At 46.6% G+C, this 18,041-nt stretch overlaps 1 protein-coding gene and 1 pseudogene across 2 annotated transcripts; both read right to left on the bottom strand.

Annotated features, from left to right (window-relative positions):
- Window positions 1-737: 737 nt before the first annotated feature.
- LOC136314277 (C-C chemokine receptor type 3-like) lies at window positions 738-16,481 on the bottom strand. Of its 2 annotated transcripts, none has more exons than XM_066244941.1 (2): window positions 16,391-16,481; window positions 738-2,205 (listed from the first exon to the last, which is right to left on the bottom strand). In XM_066244941.1, exons 1-2 carry the CDS (start codon window positions 16,476-16,478, stop codon window positions 1,112-1,114), a joined length of 1,182 nt encoding a protein of 393 aa, XP_066101038.1. In that variant the 5' UTR covers window positions 16,479-16,481; the 3' UTR covers window positions 738-1,111. The 2 variants fall into 2 exon arrangements, with proteins under 2 accessions (XP_066101038.1, XP_066101039.1); XM_066244942.1 differs by lacking the exon at window positions 16,391-16,481 and adding an exon at window positions 3,062-3,163.
- On the bottom strand, window positions 4,206-6,773 carry LOC136314529 (zinc finger and SCAN domain-containing protein 4-like; annotated as a pseudogene).
- Window positions 16,482-18,041: the final 1,560 nt, after the last annotated feature.

Consider the following 18,041-nt stretch of genomic DNA (forward strand, 5'->3'; position numbering starts at 1 on the left):
GCACCGTGTCGACTGTTTGACTCCCCTGCCTGAAACCCCTCGCTAGCTCCCCTCGCCTTCCCAACAAAGCCCAAGATGCTTTGTCTGAAATCAGTGGCCCTTCCCAGCCCACCCAGCCCACCCTTCCACCCACACATGTTCGTACTCTCCCCTCACCTTCGTATCGGGTCTTTCGTTGGCTTAAGGTGCCGCCTCAAACCCCCTCCCTTTCCAACCCTGTTCCTCCTTCATGGACCTGCTCAAAAGCCACTTCCTCCATGAAGTCTTCCTCTCTCAGATTCTAGCTAGAAATAGTTTCTTCCTTCCTGCACCGGGCATAGCACTGAGGGTTCCTCTTTGCCTTGGAGTTACTTGTTCCTGCCTTGCACCCCTTACTCAGTGGAAGGTTTTGTGGAAGCAAGGATTGTGTTTGTCTTATACATTTTTGTGTTCTTCACTTAACCAAAAGCAACATTTGTGCATCTGCCTGTGTCCCCGCACTCGCAGTTGTTGAATGAATGATGAGATGGGCATTTAGGAGGACAGGGTCCGTGCATTTTTGGCTAAGACGTGTCTATGGGTGGGGCCTCTGTTCTCAGTACTGAAGATACTAACTTGCTCTTCTTCCATGGAGTCACTCATGGGAAATGTGGACATTTGCTGTGAACAGAAAATCAATTTAATATTAAGATTATTCAGATAAGCAAGGAAAGAGCTAGGCACACTAAGAAGAAATGTAATCGATTTATTGTATTTTGTGAAATAAGTTTTACTTATATCCATAGCTGGCTGAAGTTAAGATTTAAAATACACTAAGTTTTACCTGTTTGTAGCTGGATATACTATCTAACATTCAGGTGCACTAAAATGGATATAACTCTTCAGAGAATCAAGCAAAGCTGTGCTTTTCGGGGTTGATGATCAGTGGGCTGCCCAGCCGTTGACCTCTGCTAATGACTTTGGGGTGCATGGATAGACTGCAACCATTGTGTATATATTTTAATGTCTTCAAGAGCTTTTTCAGTGTTGCACTGGAAGTTTAAAAGACTGGTCTAGAGGTCATTGTGCTTGGCTCAGTGTGTTCACTTCATGTGCCCAGAGCATTTGCTGCAGGCAGTTTTCCCCATCTGACCTAAAACACAGCAGAGAGTTCCTGCTCCCCCGTTGACCGGGAGCCAGAGCTGACTCTTTCCAGGTTGTCGTTAGAAAGGAGTAGGGTGCATTGGCCCAGGGGCAGAGCCACGTGCCTGCGGAAGAAGTGGCGCAGGTGCTCCTGGAACCTCTCGCCCACGAAGGCGTAGATGACGGGGTTGACGCAGCAATGCGTGAAGGAGACCACCTCTGTCACCAGCAAGGCCACGTCCAGCTGTTTGCTCCGCTCACAGCTGGTCTCAAAGAAGATGGTTTGAAAAGTGGACAGAAGGAGAACCAGGTTGAAGGGTGTCCAGAAAATGAAAAAGACCACCATGATGACAAAAATGAGCCGGATCGTCTTGTACTTGACCTGATTGGGGCACCGCACCAGGGTTTTGATGATGCCGGAGTAGCAGAAGGCCATAACGAGCAGAGGCAGAGCCAGGCTGAAGACATTCACCCTCACAGCGTGAAAACGCTTCCAGCCATCTTCTTCATCTTCTGGGTAAATGATGCTGCAGTACAACTTTTCATTCCCTTCTTGGGTCTTTAGGAAGATAAATTCAGGGAGGGCGGCCAGCCCTGCCAGGACCCACGTGCAGACGCTGCTTACGATACCGAAAGTGACGGTCCGGGCTCGAAGGGCAAACACGGCATGGACGATGGCCAGATAGCGGTCCATTGTCAGCAGGATGATGAAGAAGACCTCCCCAAACAAACCGATGCAGTAAAGCCCTGACAGCAGCTTGCACATGAAATTGCCAAAAGCCCACTCATCCCACAGCAGAGAGTGAATCCAGAAGGGCAGCGTGAACAGAAAGAGCAAGTCCGAAATGGCCAGGTTGAGCAGGTAGATGTTGGCCATGCTGCAGAGGCGCTTGTATTTGGTGAGGATCACCACCACCATCACATTGCCCAGCAGCCCGACCCCGAACACCAGGGCGTACAGCGGGGGCAGCATGTGGGTGGCCAGCTTGTGGATGTTGACTTTTTCACATGGCATGGTGAACAGATACTCGTAGGATGTGGTCCCGATGGCCCCCTCCTCAATCTTGGGTGCATCGATTATGGTGGTGGCCATTTTTCTTGTCCCTGCGAGAGAAGATAAAAACAACCCCACAATTAGGCACCGACCACTGTTTCTGAATCCCAGGTGATTTATTATTTTCCCACAGAACCACATGTGCTAAACAGCCCATAGACACTGGAAGGTTCTTTGGCGTGTGTGCTGCAGCTGCTGCAGGGGAGGAGTCAGAAACGACAGATGGAAGTTTTGAAAGTCAGTGTGACGCACGATGAGAGACAGAAATGGGTGGCGGTGAAAACGGGCGGTGAAAATGGGGATGTTGACGTCTGAACGTATTTGGAAGAAGAAGTACAAAACAGGAAAAAACAGTCTGGATACTAATAAATCATGTAATAGGAATTCTGATTACTGTAACTTTTTAAGGAATTATGCATTTTTACTATTTATATATGACTTTCAAAAATCATCTTTCGTATTTAAAAACCAAAATTTAAATACTAATAGTGATTATTATTATTATTAGAAATAACAACCCCTCTCATGGCCTTGTAAGAATGTGCTGTTCACCATAGCTACTGGGGAAATTGGACCTTGAAGAAATTTGATAATTTACCCCAAACTCTCTAACCAGTAAATGCAAAAAAGTTCAGGCTAGATCTTCAGTACCTTTGTCTAATTTTCTCATCACTAGATTCAAATGCAGTGACTTTTAAGTTTAAAGTGGGATGATGTAGGTATTAGAATTATTAACTATGGTAGCCATTACAATTCCTGTATAAGCATTGTTAACTTGGATTAATTGACCCTCTTTCTGCTCCTCCCAATACTGAGACAAGCCTGCCATGTACCAAATGCAAAGCTCTTGGATTTCTCCTTCATAAAGGGGCTGACCAGGAAGAGGAGGCCAATAGGATTTCTTACCAGGTTTGACATTTTTAAGACCAGGACCCCTAGGCTCCGTGCCTGCTTTTCTTAGGAATGAAAAACAGACAGGGAGGGACTCCTAGGAAGGTCAGTTAATCCCTGCAGACTTCCTCGGAAGGACTCCTGCTGGCTTCGTTCTTTCTATGAGAAGATGGGGAAGGATATGGGTAGATAAAGTCAATGGACATTTTTCAGAGAAAGTCCTAGAAATGCAATCATCGGAGCCAACGGCAGGGCCCCATCCTCGCTCCCTAACGGAGAACCGAGCCCCCAGGGGTCAGCCCGCCAGGCTTCTGTGTGGACGGGAGGCGCAGCGGCCAGCCCTGGCCCGCCCTCTCTCCAGCTGTAGGACCGGCCCAAGCCCTCACCACTGAGCCTCATTGACTCATCTCCAAAATGGGGATCATGATACCACTCGAGGTTCCGGTGAGGACCAGATGAGACAGTGCTCGTGAGGTCACATTTGAAACTCAAAAAAAGCTGTAAAATTGGTAAGAAGCAGAAGTGAAAGAAGCCATTTCACAGGAAATTAGGAAAGGGGGTCTCTCGGAGGGAACATGCTGACTGTTTTCACGGCTCTGTCTCAGTGAGCCAGCGACACACTCAGGCTTTGAGGTGGAGCACGGAGCGTGGAGCAACGGCCGGCTTGTGGGATCGTAGCAGCATTCTTATTCCTAACAGCATACTCCACAGCAGCGGAGAAAACAAAAAAATCCCCATCGCTTGAGCTGCTATGCATTTACAACCACAGAGAGTGTCCCTCTAAACCTGAATGTCTCAGCCAGGGACAGAGCTGCCCACTTCAGACAGACGCAAGGTGTAGAGCCGCTCGCTACTCAGCATTCATTGTGTTTTCTTTCCTTCTCTCCCAGACTGATCTAAAATCCTGTCAATCGAAAAAATTCTGAAGCTTTTTCTTTTCTTTTTTTTTTTTGTTCAATAGGTATTTATTGGTTAATTGAAATGTGCCAGCCACTTCCTAGGCACCGGAGATTCTTTGGTGAATAAAACAGAAGTGCCCTGCTCTCCTTAAACTTACAGTTTGGTGGGGGAGACAATGAATAGAATATATAATCGGGAAGAAATCAAGTACGTTCTAAATAGAGAAGTACTGTGGGAATATACGGACCGGCAGACATATTTACATCGAGGAAGCTCCTGGTGGGGAGGAAGCAGGTCTGAAGGCAGGTGTCTGGTGCGCCCTCAGGTGGCGCTGTTGGTGGAGGACTGGCGGTAGTGTCTCTGGCCCACGGAACACTCCTAGGGCTTTCCTCCTGGGTGGATCCTCTCATGGCACCAGCAGGCTGGTTCTGTGGCCGAAGGACTTGGTACATGTGCTACACCTGACCGGCTTCTCTCCTGCATGAATCTTCTGATACATAAGCCTTTGTCATGCGCGGCACGAATCAATGTCCTCTCGTGATTGTGTCTTCTCCGATGGAATTTTAGCTGAGAGAAATACCTAAAGATTTGGGACAGTTCTCACATGTGTATGACTTTTGGGCTCCGTGGACTCTTTCTTGGTGTCCCTGCACATGGAGTTTCCTGTATTGCTCTGGTGGGTGGGGACAGGTTCAGGGGTGACCTGGTCCAGCCTGGAGAGAAACGTTGGTCCCACCTCCATGAGGACATCTTGATAAGAGTGTTCTTTCAGAGGCCCTCCCTGGGACCTGGAGGTGCCCAGACTTACTCTTTGGGAGCTGAGTGGATTCTCTAAAGAAAGTCCTTCCTCTTCAGGCTGGGGAGGTTCTCTCCCTGGATACGGAGTAGGGAAGGGGTTTGATTGCCTCGACTAGTCACACTGCCATTTATGTGAAGAGTTTTCAAAGAAATGTTGACACCATTTTCTTATCTTCTTGTCCTGTTTGCAGAGAAGTATCTTGGGGAGTGCAGGAGGGTGTCCCGACGTTTGCCTCTGTTGGGGATCCTCTTGACAATTGCTTTGTTCTTAGATGAACAGTGACTTCTCTCAAGGGCATATTCTCGGGAAAGAGGGCTTCCTGTCCCTGTGTGGATGTGGGCCAAGCTGGGCAGCTTCATGCAATCATCACTCAGGTCTTTCTTGAATGTTGCCCGGTCCCTGTCACTAGGTTTCTATTTCTCCTTGGACATGGACCTGTCACCGCAGTGCCTATTGCTCATAAACTGGTCCAGGGCCACTTGAAAATAATTTTATCCTTGCCGTGTCTGTCTGGCTGCTGCCACAAATGCGACGACTTACAGAGTCTTCGCAGTTCCTGCCTGCACACGAGTTCGTGCTGCTTTGAGACAAGCTGAGCTGGAACCCAGAGGACCCTCCCGGTCTTTCAGACAGCACGCCTTTGGTTGGGATTAAAGTCCATATTTTCTGACCCACAGTCACCCCTGTATAGTTCAGATAGAAATGATATTCTGAAGTCTAAATCCATTCTTGGTACTATTTCTCAGAGACCCAACTTCTAGGATTCAGTTCTTGAACTCCGGTGTTGATAGTGGTGGATGTTTGCAAGACCGTGGGCTCCTCAAGAAGACTGAACTTCAAACTGGGTGATCCTGGGCCAGACGCTGAGCTGCTGTGTGACCGGCTATCTGCACTGGGTTCGTCTGATCGAACTTCCTGAAGTATTTTTCAACTGCATGACCGTGCCCTCAATTCATGTGTTACTTCCGTAAAACTAACATGATCTGTATGTTAACATTAAATAAACTTCTGGGGGCGCTGGAGGGCAGAGCACAGGGGAGCGTGCATGCGGGTTCTCTCGCCTTAGGAGCCAAGTCCTGGATGACTAGTTACGTGGAGTCAGAGGTATGAAAACTGAACCCATGTAGCTTGAAACCGTTTTCATCAGTCTACACAGTCCTAATGAAAATGAATATGTAACTCTGAAATAGTTAAGAGGTTTGAATTAGGCTTTTAAAAACTGACATTTTTACATTTTGGAAAAATGAGACAGTATGAGTAAAGAAACAAACAACATCAACACTAAAAAATACCCCAAAGTTAAAATGCACCCCAAGTCTCACCTTGCAGAGTTTACCACTAATATGACCACTAATTTACCAGTAGAATGACACTTCTCTATGCAGACAGGTATATACATTTTACAAAACCAAATGAAATGATACGATTTTAGCTGGTTCAGTAAAATGGCCCGTTGTATAGCTCAGCTGTGCCATGCAAATGAAGCTTCTTTAGTGTCCCCAACTGTTGGGATCTCTGTTACCAGCTTTGCACCCGCTGGGTAGCCAGAAAAAGGATCCACAAATTCAAGTCAAAGTGGTTTAAACTTAAGCCTGATAACGCATAGAGAATGATTAAAACCTGAAGCTGTCACCAGCTTGTAATTTCTGTCTCTTGTCTTCTCTCATTGGTCCTTTTTAAATGGCAGTGGTGAGGTGGGGAAGGGGCCGGCATGACTGAGGCATGGGCGGAGTGGGAAGGGGCTGCCCTGGCCTCCTGGCCCTCCTTGGTGTATGTGGCTGCTGTCTGCTGAGGTGGGGGACCTAGTCCCAACCCCAAGCCTTTGGCCGCCATGTGCTGCAATGGTTTGTAATTAATAGCCTCATGGTCCATTGTGTCTCGGTCTTCCCTGGGCATTGTGACCTCAGCTCTGTCGCTGCCACATCTCCATCAGGGTCCTGGCCCAGGACCTGTGCACCTATGGAACGGGCTGGCACCCAGGCAGACATGCTGCTCCTTGCCACCATGTACAAACAGGGACTGCTCCATGCCTTGTACAAACCAGGGACTCTTAAGAGGGAAAACTAGATTTTTTTGCCTCCTGACCACCTACTTCCTCCACTGGCCACCCCATGTTGGTAAAGAGGTGCCTTGCAGGGAGAAATCCTCTTAGGGGTTCCCCAGTTTATCAAAGAGCCTCCACAGCCTCCACTCGGGTCAAAGCCTGGATGGGGAAGATAGGGACCCACAGGTGTGACTGCTCCCTCCGTGACCATCATCTCTGTCCTCAATTCCTGCAGTCAGAAGGACAGGGGCTTCCTTCCCGACATTCTTGTCCAGCCAGGTCCAAAGAAATATATATGCAGCCTCCCTTTTTACTGAGGAACATGTAATGAACACCTCTCCATGATAGCAAGTATAGGTTTTTATATCCACCAGGCTTACATTTTAATGAATTTTGCAAAGCTGAATTGAGAATAACCATCTAGGATTGAAGACACTTCTTTGGAAACTATAAGTTTAGATGCCATTTTAATTATTAAAAAAGCAATTTTTAACAATTGCACTCAAGGCTGGCGAGGGTATTGCCGTGGACCATGAGTAATGAGCCACTGCTAATGCAATGTAACTTAGTTCAGTAAGAGTTTTAGAAAATTTTTGTTTGTTTTGTATTTTTCCAAAGTTAGAAGCAGGGAGGCAGTCAGATTCCTGCATGTACCCAACCAACCGGGATCCACCTAGCATGCCCACCAGGGGGCAATGCTCTGCCCATCTGGGGCGTCGCTCGGTTACGGCCGGAGCCATTCTAGCGCCTGAGGCGGAGGCCATGGAGCCATCCTCAGCACCTGGGCCAACTTTGCTCCAATGGAGCCTTGGCTGCAGGAGGGGAAGAGAGAGATAAAGAGAAAGGAGGGGGAAAGGGTGGAGAAGCAGATGGGCTCTTCTCCTGTGTGCCCTGACCAGGAATCAAACCTGGGACATCCACACACCAGGCTAATGCTCTACCACTGAGCCAACCAGCCAGGGCCAGTTTTTAGAAATTTTATCCATAACAAGGACCATCAAGATTGAGTAGTTCAACTCCTAGGAATTTACCCTTAGGGGAAAAGGTCAACCACCCAAAACACAAATGTGCACAAAGGTGGTCATTGTGGCATCATTTTTATTATAGAAAGACAAAGAAATGGAAAACAGTCTAAATGTTTTGACACATGAAAGCTAACTGAATAACTGTAGTCCATGTAGTGATAAAAGCCAGGTCCAGGGACCAAGCAGGATCACAGATAAATGTTAACAAATATTGGAGCAAATGAACAGTGCAGAAACTAAGACTGCAACATGGAACTATACATATTCCATAAAAGGCAATGGACAAAAATATAAAAAAATAGTTGTGGCAGGGAAATGCAAATTTTTAAAGTTGTAAAATTTGAAAGTTTTCTGCGCTCCCTTACGTTAAAACTGTAACTGAAGGCAAGTGCTATCAGCTGCGACAGCTGGAAGGCTGTGCCGACACACCCTCTAGAGCAGGGGCAGAGAACCTTTCTGGCTGAGAGAGCCATGAACGCCACATATTTTAAAATGTAATTCCGTGAGAGCCATACAGTATGTTTAACACTAAATACAAGTAAATGTGTGCATTTTATGTAAGACCAACACTTTTAAAGTACAATAAGTGTCTGGATTCTTTTTAATAACGTTGTTATGCTGTTGCTAACCAATGATGAATAAAGTACTTCTTACCATTACTGCGACTTCTGGTGCTGCATGGTTTTGCTGATGGCTTTGTAGTCTGGATGATATGTGGTGAGGTTAAGCTTCATGCAGGCGTTGAGACTTCCATCCATTAAATGTGATCGTAGGTTGGTCTTAACGTTCTTTAGATGTGAGAAAGACTGCTCACATGCATATGTAGAGCCAAACATTGTCAGTACAGCAATACTCACACGCTGCAGTGTGTGGTATGTGACGGGAAGTGCATTCCAAGTTTTGACAATCAGCTGATCCGCGGGTTGAAATTTTTTCATTTCTCCCCACTAGTGTTTGCTTGCCAACTCTGCTTGCTGTCGTGCAAGTCTTTCCAAATCTTCATTCAGTGACTTGAACTTATTCACCCACATGTCTGAGGCCTTTAGGTCAGCAACTTGCAGCTCAAAATCTCTGACGTAGACATCGGGGATATAACTCAAGTCAGTGCTGTCCACTGCACACTCGTGTGGATGGGTGATAAACTTAAAAAGATGAGTGCACTCACGAAATTCTCCAAAGCGAGCTTTGAATGACTGCAGAAGATTAGATGTGAAGCTCACTAGCTGCTGGAGATGAAGATGTTGAGCAGGGTCACTTGCTGTGCATGCATCTTTAAACTCTCCCAGTTTTTCAAAGGGTAGTAAACGACCTGTTTCAATGTCAGTGATGAAGAGTTCCAGCTTGTTTTCAAATGCAAACACTGCTTGTTAAAGGGATAAGACTGAATTTCCAATGCCTTGCATTTTCACATTGAGCTGGTTCAGATGTTCAATCATGTCCATGAGATAGTAGAACTTCAGGAGTCACTCAGTGTTAGCTAACTCAGGATGCTCAATGCTTTTCATTTCAAAAAAGTCTAGATTTCGCTCAGACAAGCCGTGAAATGGCTGAGCACCTTCTCTCTTGACAACCAATGCACATTGCTGTGCAAAAGTAGACCCAGGATAATTATTCCCAACTTCATTCAGCAGTGTTTTAAACTGGCGATCATTTAAAGCTCAAGCAACAATAAAGTTGACCACCCGAATGACCAGTGACATCACCTCACCACGCTGCTCACCACACATCTGAGCACAAAGCGCCTCCTGATGTAGGATGCAGTGAAAACTTAGGATGGGTCTCTTTTCATGTTCATGAAGAAGCGCTACGAATCCTCTGTTTTTCCCCACCATACACAGAGCATCATCAGTACACCAAAATAAGTTTATCCATCTGTAGATTTTTCTCTTTAGCAAACTCAGTGAAAGACTAGAATAAATCCTTCCCTCTTGTCTCTTTCATAGGCAAAACAGCAAGACTTGCCTCACATAGTGTGTCACCACAGCATACCTTGCAATCACGCTGATCTGGGATAAATGGCTTACGTCTGTTGACTCATCCAAAGCGAGAGAAAAGAATGGTGCTGCATTTATGTCCTTCACTTGTGTTGCCTCAATTTGATTTGCCATCATGATGATGGTACAATCGTGAACAGTTCTTGCCAACAGAGGCATGTCTTTTATTCGTTTGATTATCTTGTCTTTATCTGAAAAGTCGTCAAAAAGTTCATTGGCAACATCAAGCATGAATGTTTTAGCATACTCCCCATCTGTGAATGGCTTTCCATTTCTCACAATTGCTAAAGCACCAGCAAAGCTAGCTGAATTCCAGTCACCTTGTTGGGTCCAAACATGCATTGCTGCTGACTAGCTTGTACTCTGCACAGTAGCTCTTGACATGCTTTCTTCCTGCTGTCCCCCACTGGATATTTCGATGCAAATGTAGTATGTCGTGTGTTGAAGTGCCGCTTTATATTTGACCGTTTCATCAATGTAATTTTATCATTGCATATTAGACACACTGCAGAACCTACTCTCCCCACAAAGGCGCATTCCTGCTAAAAAGTACGATACTCCTCATCTTTTTTTCTTTTAGTCATCTTCTTCGTCAAAAGGGTTTCTGCAATTAGCTAGCTGACTACTTGATTAAAAGGAGGGAAGTTTACTTCCTGACCTCACAACGACCCATGTACGTTATGCATTATCCAATAAAAATTTGGTGGTGTCCCGGAGGACAGCTGTGACTGGCTCCAGCCACCCGCAGCCATGAACATGAGCGGTAGGAAATGAATGGATTGTAATACATGAGAATGTTTTATATTTTTAACGTTATTATTATTTTTTATTAAAGATTTGTCTGCGAGCCAGTGCAGCCATCAAAAGAGCCACATCTGGCTTGCGAGCCATAGGTTCCCGACCCCTGCTCTAAAGGTAATTGGGTTCCCCATCAGAACTTGAAACCACAATGGAGATCTAAGAAAACTGAAGTGAACTGAAGTAGAGGCCACTCCAGGTAAGGCATTTGAACTTTGTTTGGAAATGTCAGCAGCTTGGTTCTCTTTTTCAATCGTGGGTGGAGCTGACTTACAACTCCCAGACGAGGGGAGGGGAGACTTCTCTTAGGGCCTTGAGACCCAAGCTGGCTGGGGGTGAGCAGCCTCCACTGGAGGACTGAGAAGGCCCTTCAGATGCCTGTGGAATACCCCTCCATGTGGCATGTGGGTATGCGGACACCAGCTCTGAGGTGCCTCCAAATTATCTACGTCAGTAGTCCCCAACCCCCGGGCTGTGGACCGGTACTGGTCTGTGGGCCATTTGGTACCGGTCCGCAGAGAAAGAATAAATAATTTACATGATTTTCATTTTCTTTATATTTAAGTCTGAACGATGTTTTATTTTTAAAAAATGACCAGATTCCCTCTGTTACATCCATCTAAGACTCACTCTTGACGCTTGTCTCAGTCACGTGATACATTTATCCATCCCACTCTAAAGGCCGGTCCGTGAAAATCTTTTCTGACATTAAACCGGTCCGTGGCCCATAAAAGGTTGGGGACCACTGACCTACATGGTACTCTCACATCCGCATTCTCTCTTCTCCTTCCTTCCTCTTCGACTCTTAATCTGCTTTGGGCAGATCCTGAAGTTGGAGGACAAGCACGGAACCTCTGCACGTTTCTTGGTGGGCCCCAGACTTTCAGCCTGTGTGGCTGGGCACTGTGCTAAGATAGCCTGAAGTGCACATCGGAAGGGAATCCCTAGGATGTTACAATCATTCAAACCTTCCTGTCTTTGAAGACCGGAGACCATTCCCCTGAACCCTCCAGCACCTCCCCTTATGCAAGCCAGAGCTCCTCCTAAAGAGCATCAACTCAGAGAGGCTTGTTGAACTCCAGGTGTTCCAAACAAAACCAGAGCATCAACTCAGAGAGGCTTGTTGAACTCCAGGTGTTCCAAACAAAACCAGCGCATCAACTCAGAGAGGCTTGTTGAACTCCAGGTGTTCCAAACAAAACCAGCGCATCAACTCAGAGAGGCTTGTTGAACTCCAGGTGTTCCAACCAAAACCAGCGCAGCGCGACTCCAACTCCTCGGTCGGAGCCACAGCCCACAGAGCGCCTCTGAATGGAAGAAGCGTTCTGTTTTCAGTATGGACCAGATAAAGCGCAATATGGTCAAAAACTTCCTTTGCATGATGTGATTTTTCTGTATTGTAAACAATAAAGGGAAAAATACTGGCAAGAAAATGGTCTCTGAGTTCGGGAAGTTTGTATTCTTTGCACATAACCAATGTGAGCTAAGAGTCAAAAATAATTGTGTCTTCCTTAGGTCAGGCACTGTGTGAATGTTCGCTTGTTTTCACAACCTTGCAACATAGGTGTTTCTGTCCCCATTTTACAGATGAACAGGAAGAGGCTTGGCAAGGCTCGGTCACTACTGTGTGGCTAGTGCTGGGCAGAGCTGGGACCTGTGACCTTTGGCTCCAAAGCCCACACTATTATTGCCGTAGGGTTCTCTGAAGGAAGGGCCTCCACACCCCCAAATTACATAAACCTTTTTCTATATTTTAGTATCTCTTTGTTCCATATATGTATATATATATAAATCTCTAGTACAGTTTCAATTTAGTTTGATATATGGCATGAAATGCATTTCTAATTTATTTCTCTCTACATGGTTAACCAATTTAAAGACATCGTATGTTGAATAAGCATCCTCTCCTCCTTGGGCTTGAAACACCTCCTTTGTTATGTACAGGGTGGGGAAAAAGTAGGTTTACACTTGCAAGGATGCAAAACACAGTTTATTCTTGTATTGCTATTTATTACTTGGTATTTTCCATACGAGCAACTGTAAACCTACTTTTGTCCCACCCTGTATTCTCTAATGTTCTTGATTCTGCTGTGTGCTTTACACTCCACTCCAGTGACCAGGCAGAGAAGCCGCAGGTGCGGATACCCTGAGATGGGGGAACGCCTGGGCATGTGTGTGGGAGAGCAAGAAGGCCATTGTGGCCAGAGAAGAGTAAGGTGCCAGGGATATCTGGGTTGGGGTCAGGCGCGGGTTCCAGGCAGCCATGCCTCCGTGAAAGAACTTTGGCTCTCCTCCGAAGGAGGTGGAGGACAATCGGAGAGTTCCCATTAAAGGCAGGACATGATCCAACTGATATTTTATAAGGACTATTTTAAAAGGCCTGTAAGAATAGACTATGGAAGCAGAGTTGGGAAGACGGGACCAGTAAGGAGGCTGTTATGATCATCCAGGCATGGTCTGACTCTGGATTGGACGTGGCTGGAGGGGTAGAAAGGGCAGGAAGTGGGTGGGTTCTGTATGAATGCAGACAGCAGCACCATGGGATTTGTTGGCAGCTGGGATGTGAGTAAGGGAGACACAGTCAAGTGTGATGCCAGGAGTTTGGACCTGAGCAACGGGAAGGAAGGCGTTGCCATCAGCCAGGATAAGGACGGGGGAGGGGAGGGGACAAGGAATAAGCCTGGTCTGGGGCGTGTGAGGTCGGAGATGCCTACAAGCCAGCCAAGGGGAGAGGTCCAGTAGGCAGTGCATACATAGCTCCAGGAGAGAACTCTTGGCCAAAGATACAAAATGGACATTTTCCATCACATAAATGGTGTTTAAAGTCCATGGCACTGGGTTAGAACACCGAGGAAGTCAGTGTAGACAGTAGAGGATGGTGTCCCTGGGCTTGCCAAAAATCAGAGGCCAGCCCTGGCCAGTTGGCTCAGCGGTAGAGCGTTGGCCTAGCGTGCGGAGGACCCGGGTTCGATTCCCGGCCAGGGCACACAGGAGAAGCGCCCATCTGCTTCTCCACCCCTCCGCCGCGCTTTCCTCTCTGTCTCTCTCTTCCCCTCCCACAGCCAAGGCTCCATTGGAGCAAAGATGGCCCGGGCGCTGGGGATGGCTCTGTGGCCTCTGCCTCAGGCGCTAGAGTGGCTCTGGTCGCAACATGGCGATGCCCAGGATGGGCAGAGCATCGCCCTCTGGTGGGCGTGCCGGGTGGATCCCAGTCGGGCACATGCAGGAGTCTGTCTGACTGTCTCTCCCTGTTTCCAGCTTCAGAAAAATGCAAAAATGCAAAAATGCAAAAAAAAAAAAAAAAATCAGAGGCCAGAGGAATAAGGAGGACACAGCAAAGGAGACCGAGAAGGAGTGGACAGCGAGGTGGGTGAGAAAGCAGGAGAGCTGGTGTCCCGGAAGCCCAGGGCAGACAGTGTCGTGAAGAGGAAGGGCTGGCGTGAGGATAACGCACGGACCACGTGAGAACATGCCCAGAGCCAGACAGATGTGCGCTAGTTTTTCCCTTCCTTCCTCTACCCGCTGACCGTCTTTATTTTATTTTATTTTTTTTAAGTTTTCAGGCCTTCTAAAATTTTCTTAGATCTTGTTCAAAATAACCTTGTGTGACTCTAGAGAAGGAAGTAACTCCTCAGCGTAGAGAGAAATTCCTATCTTCCCATGAACAACCAGTCTGTAGTCCATCACCCGAAGTTAGAGAAAACCTGCAATGATTGGTAGCTAACAATTTGTTTTAACAAGACGTTGCAGCCTTCGTTAAAAATCTTCAGTTACGGTAAATGAGAAGTTTGAATTTCTGCAGACGGGTTGGGGTCATAAGCAAATTAAATAACCTAATGGGAATCCAGGATTGTATTTATCCGCTTACTTAATGACGTGTCCAACAAAGACACATCACAGGTGGCTTATCTTTCACAAAGATGATAGATAGATAGATAGAATTAGAATTTCTGGCAAATTGAAGACAATTAGAAATCAGGTGTGATCAGTTCATTTCAAGTCACTCGCTTGCTTCCACCTGACAAGCAATTTTGAATATTCTTACCGGCTTCCTTGTCCAAACATATTACCCTTTATGTTTCATTAACAGGTGTTTCGAATGTGGCTGATTTTTAGTATTTGTATATAGTCTGATATATTACTTAATTGAAAGAGATGATCGGGAAGAGTATGTTTGCATAGGAAATGTCTGCGTATGCTGTCAAAATAATGTGGTAACAGGGCATTCCGCATGACCAGAGGGTTCAGATTTCTGGCCCCTCTGGTCCGCCCACCCCGACCTATGCCATGAAGAAAGAAGAACCACGGTCTCCTTTCTACCTACCATGTGTGTTATAACTGATAATCACCCTTGTAGAATATTTTGTATTCGGATAGTTTGAATTTTATATCCTGCACCTGGTTTTGTGTGGTTAAAAATTATTAGAAAATATAATTTGTAACGATTCCAACATATTGTATAGATATTTATAGTTACTTAATCATTATCTTATTGATGCATAATTAAGTTGTTGCCAATTTGCGCTTTTTAGAAATAATGCTGCAATAAACATATTTGTCTTCATTTTTAAAAATTATTCCCTTTAAGTAGATTTCCCAAAGCACCATTTCTACTTGCAATCATTTCTAAGGCTGTTGATGCATTTTGCCAAATTCTTCCAGGAAGTGTGTGACAATATATATACTCTCGATCCTAGTAGGTAATGACGCTCATTTCAGCAAGCATCTGTCAACACTGAGAATATCTAAAAGAAAATAATTACTTGGCCAATTATTTGGGCAAAGGGATGTCAGTATTTATTTAATTTTCTTTTAAGCTGAAATTACTAGTATTTCCTTTACTGTGAATTATCTATTTGTGCCCCTTACCCATTTTTTTTCTGTTTAGTATATCTCTTTTTTCTTACTGAGTCATAAAATTCTTCCCCCAGCAGAAGTGACTCAGCCCTCATGATTCAATGTTAACATCACTGGAACGGCAGTGTGTTCCAACTCCTGTTGCTTCCACAGGCTAAAAGCCCCGTATTTCCACCTTCCTCCCCCCCAAACACCCGTCAGACAACAGTTTACTTCCATCTCCAAGCAGCCCGAAGTTTCCCAGATTCAAAAAGCCTTCTGTCCCCTCCCCTCTGACACAGCTACCCAGACAAAAGGGTGCCGAATCAGCCAACCGATTATCTAACAGTCTGACTCAGCGTGGATTTCCAACAAAAACTTGAAACACAGATGTACATATACAAATGTAATACATAAGTGTTTGTACACACATACATGTAACACATGTTCTCGCTGTTTTTTTTTGGAAGTCAGTATTGAAAAATGCAAAACTACTAAGGGTAACCCTTTCGGCGTGGTCATCTTCTCAACTGAGAATTTGTGGGAGCCCAAGGAAGACAGCATGGTCACAGTTAGGGGCGTATGGACCGAAGAGGCGTAAGGCCGAGCTGGGATGGGTGGAAGAGGCAGATGTACCACCGTATGGGGGGGAGCAAGACAGGGAAATGGGAGAAAGCAAGAAGACACTGGGCATACTTCACCACAGTCTCCCCCTTCAGCCTCATCCTACCTGCTAAATGGGGGTGGCCCTCCCTCCCCTCTCTGCCTCCTTGATCCATGAGCTCTCCTGGGAGGTATTGCTGCCAGCTGCCTAGACCCCTCGCTCCATCTCTTTCTCCCTAAAAACCCAACACTCTATACCTGGAAGTCTCTTCTAAAGAAGCAACTTCTGCTGCGTTTGAATGAGTTCTCTCCCCCCGATGAGAATAAAGAGAAGACGAGAGGTACCTGCTAATGCAGCGAAGTCCTTCACGCACCCAGCGATCGCTCGGGCCTCGCCACCAGTGCAGTGCAGATAGCATCTGTTCAGAGACATTAGAAAGGTAGGGAACCGCCCAACTTCCTTTTCTGCACAGGCTAGTGTTTCAGTTGGGTAATCCTGGGCCCGAATGCTGCTGACATGTAGCAGGTTTCTTTTTAGGGGTTCTGCTTTTGCTGGGCATTGCTCACTTTTGAGGAAAGGTGGATAATTCTTGAAGGAGGATTGTTTTAACCTATGGGAAGACAGGATTTATAAACCAATACAGGAATTTCCTTGCGAAGGGAAGAATGACGTCCCAGGGCATAATTTAGCTGTTTTACAGAGCTCCACAGGAGACTTCAAGGAGGCAGGGTGGAGCGCAGGTCCATATCCCGCAAGAGAACGGGAGTTTGAGTTTCAGTTGTAGCACCTATTGCCGCATGACCTTGGGCTAACTCTCTAAGCTTGCTGGGCCCCAGCTTTCTCACTTGTAAACTGTAAATAATAGTAACTACATCATAGAGGTGTCGTGGAAGCAACTGCATAAATGCGTAAAAGGGCTAAGCAAGCATAAGGTGTGGGTAGAGAACCGCTGGGACGTACGCTTCACAGGGCAGAACCAAGTGCCTGCTGGACGTGCTGATGTGTCCAGGGGACCTCGCATGGTACTGGGCACAGAGCAGGTGCTCGCCCAGTGTTTGTGGGAAGAGTTCTGACCACGTTTGGTGTGATCTTTGATAAAGTGGCTAAGTGGACAAGTCAATGAAATTCTCCACGTGTCTATGAACATCTTCTACGTCTGTAGGGTTGTGCTATATGCTTCAAATGACACAGAAAAGACGGGAAGAAAGGACAAAGCCACTGTCAGAAGGGTGTGTGGGCATCCTGGGACCCCAGCTTGGGGGAGCCTTTGGCTATCTGGGTCAGGAGAACCCCTGGCAGAGAAGAGGGGGAGGAACTGAAAGTTTCTGGTCTGGAAAAGAGAAGCTAAGGTGTCCTTAGTTCTATGTTATCAGAGAACTGACCTTTGCCATGGGTTCGTTCTAGGAGGCTTTCTAGGGAGGAGAGGTTAGCAGGAGGTAGATTTCTAGCCCCTTGAACAAGAGCAGTGTCAGCAAAGGGCCCGTTGTGGAATCCTGCCGATGGAGCCTGCGTGGCCCACTGTGTGCTGAGCGCTCAGCCCTGGGGAAGACTCTGGGCCGGGGGCCGGGGGCCGGGGGCCGGGCCCTCCCCGCCTACCCCACCTCCCCACGCACGCACACCACGGGCACCAGGTACTTACCGAACAAATGAAAGAAGGAAGAACCATCATTTTTATAATGAAAATTTTATATAAGAATATGAAAATCTTTCTCCATAGGTGAGAGGTTGAATTAGAAAATTCCAGAATCCTTGCCCAATTCCACTTACATTTCTCAGGACTCTTTTTCTGCCATGGACATCCCCCCCCCACCCCATTACAGCCACATGGGGACCACTCTAGCCACTGAACCCCAAACATGCCTCCGACAGTCCCCCCTGTCTCTCTTCTTCCCTTTCCTCTCCTCTCTCCTGGTCTGAATCCTGCTGCAGGCAGGGTCCAGCTTCCCTAGGAGGGTACTCTCTGCTGCTCAGAGGGGCCCGAGTTCAACCACACTT

The sequence above is a fragment of the Saccopteryx bilineata genome, chromosome 10 (genome assembly GCF_036850765.1).
Source record: "Saccopteryx bilineata isolate mSacBil1 chromosome 10, mSacBil1_pri_phased_curated, whole genome shotgun sequence".
In the NCBI taxonomy this organism is placed as follows: Eukaryota; Metazoa; Chordata; class Mammalia; order Chiroptera; family Emballonuridae; genus Saccopteryx; species Saccopteryx bilineata.

What these genes read in the sequence shown, in the direction of transcription:
- LOC136314277 (XM_066244941.1), bottom strand. Translation starts at nt 16,478, where the DNA reads ATGTCTCTGAACAGATGCTATCTGCACTGCACTGGTGGCGAGGCCCGA. An exon ending in GGACTTCGCTGCATTAGCAG is followed by an intron (nt 2,206 to 16,390) that starts GTACCTCTCGTC and finishes CTTCTCTCGCAG; the next exon opens with GGACAAGAAAAATGGCCACC.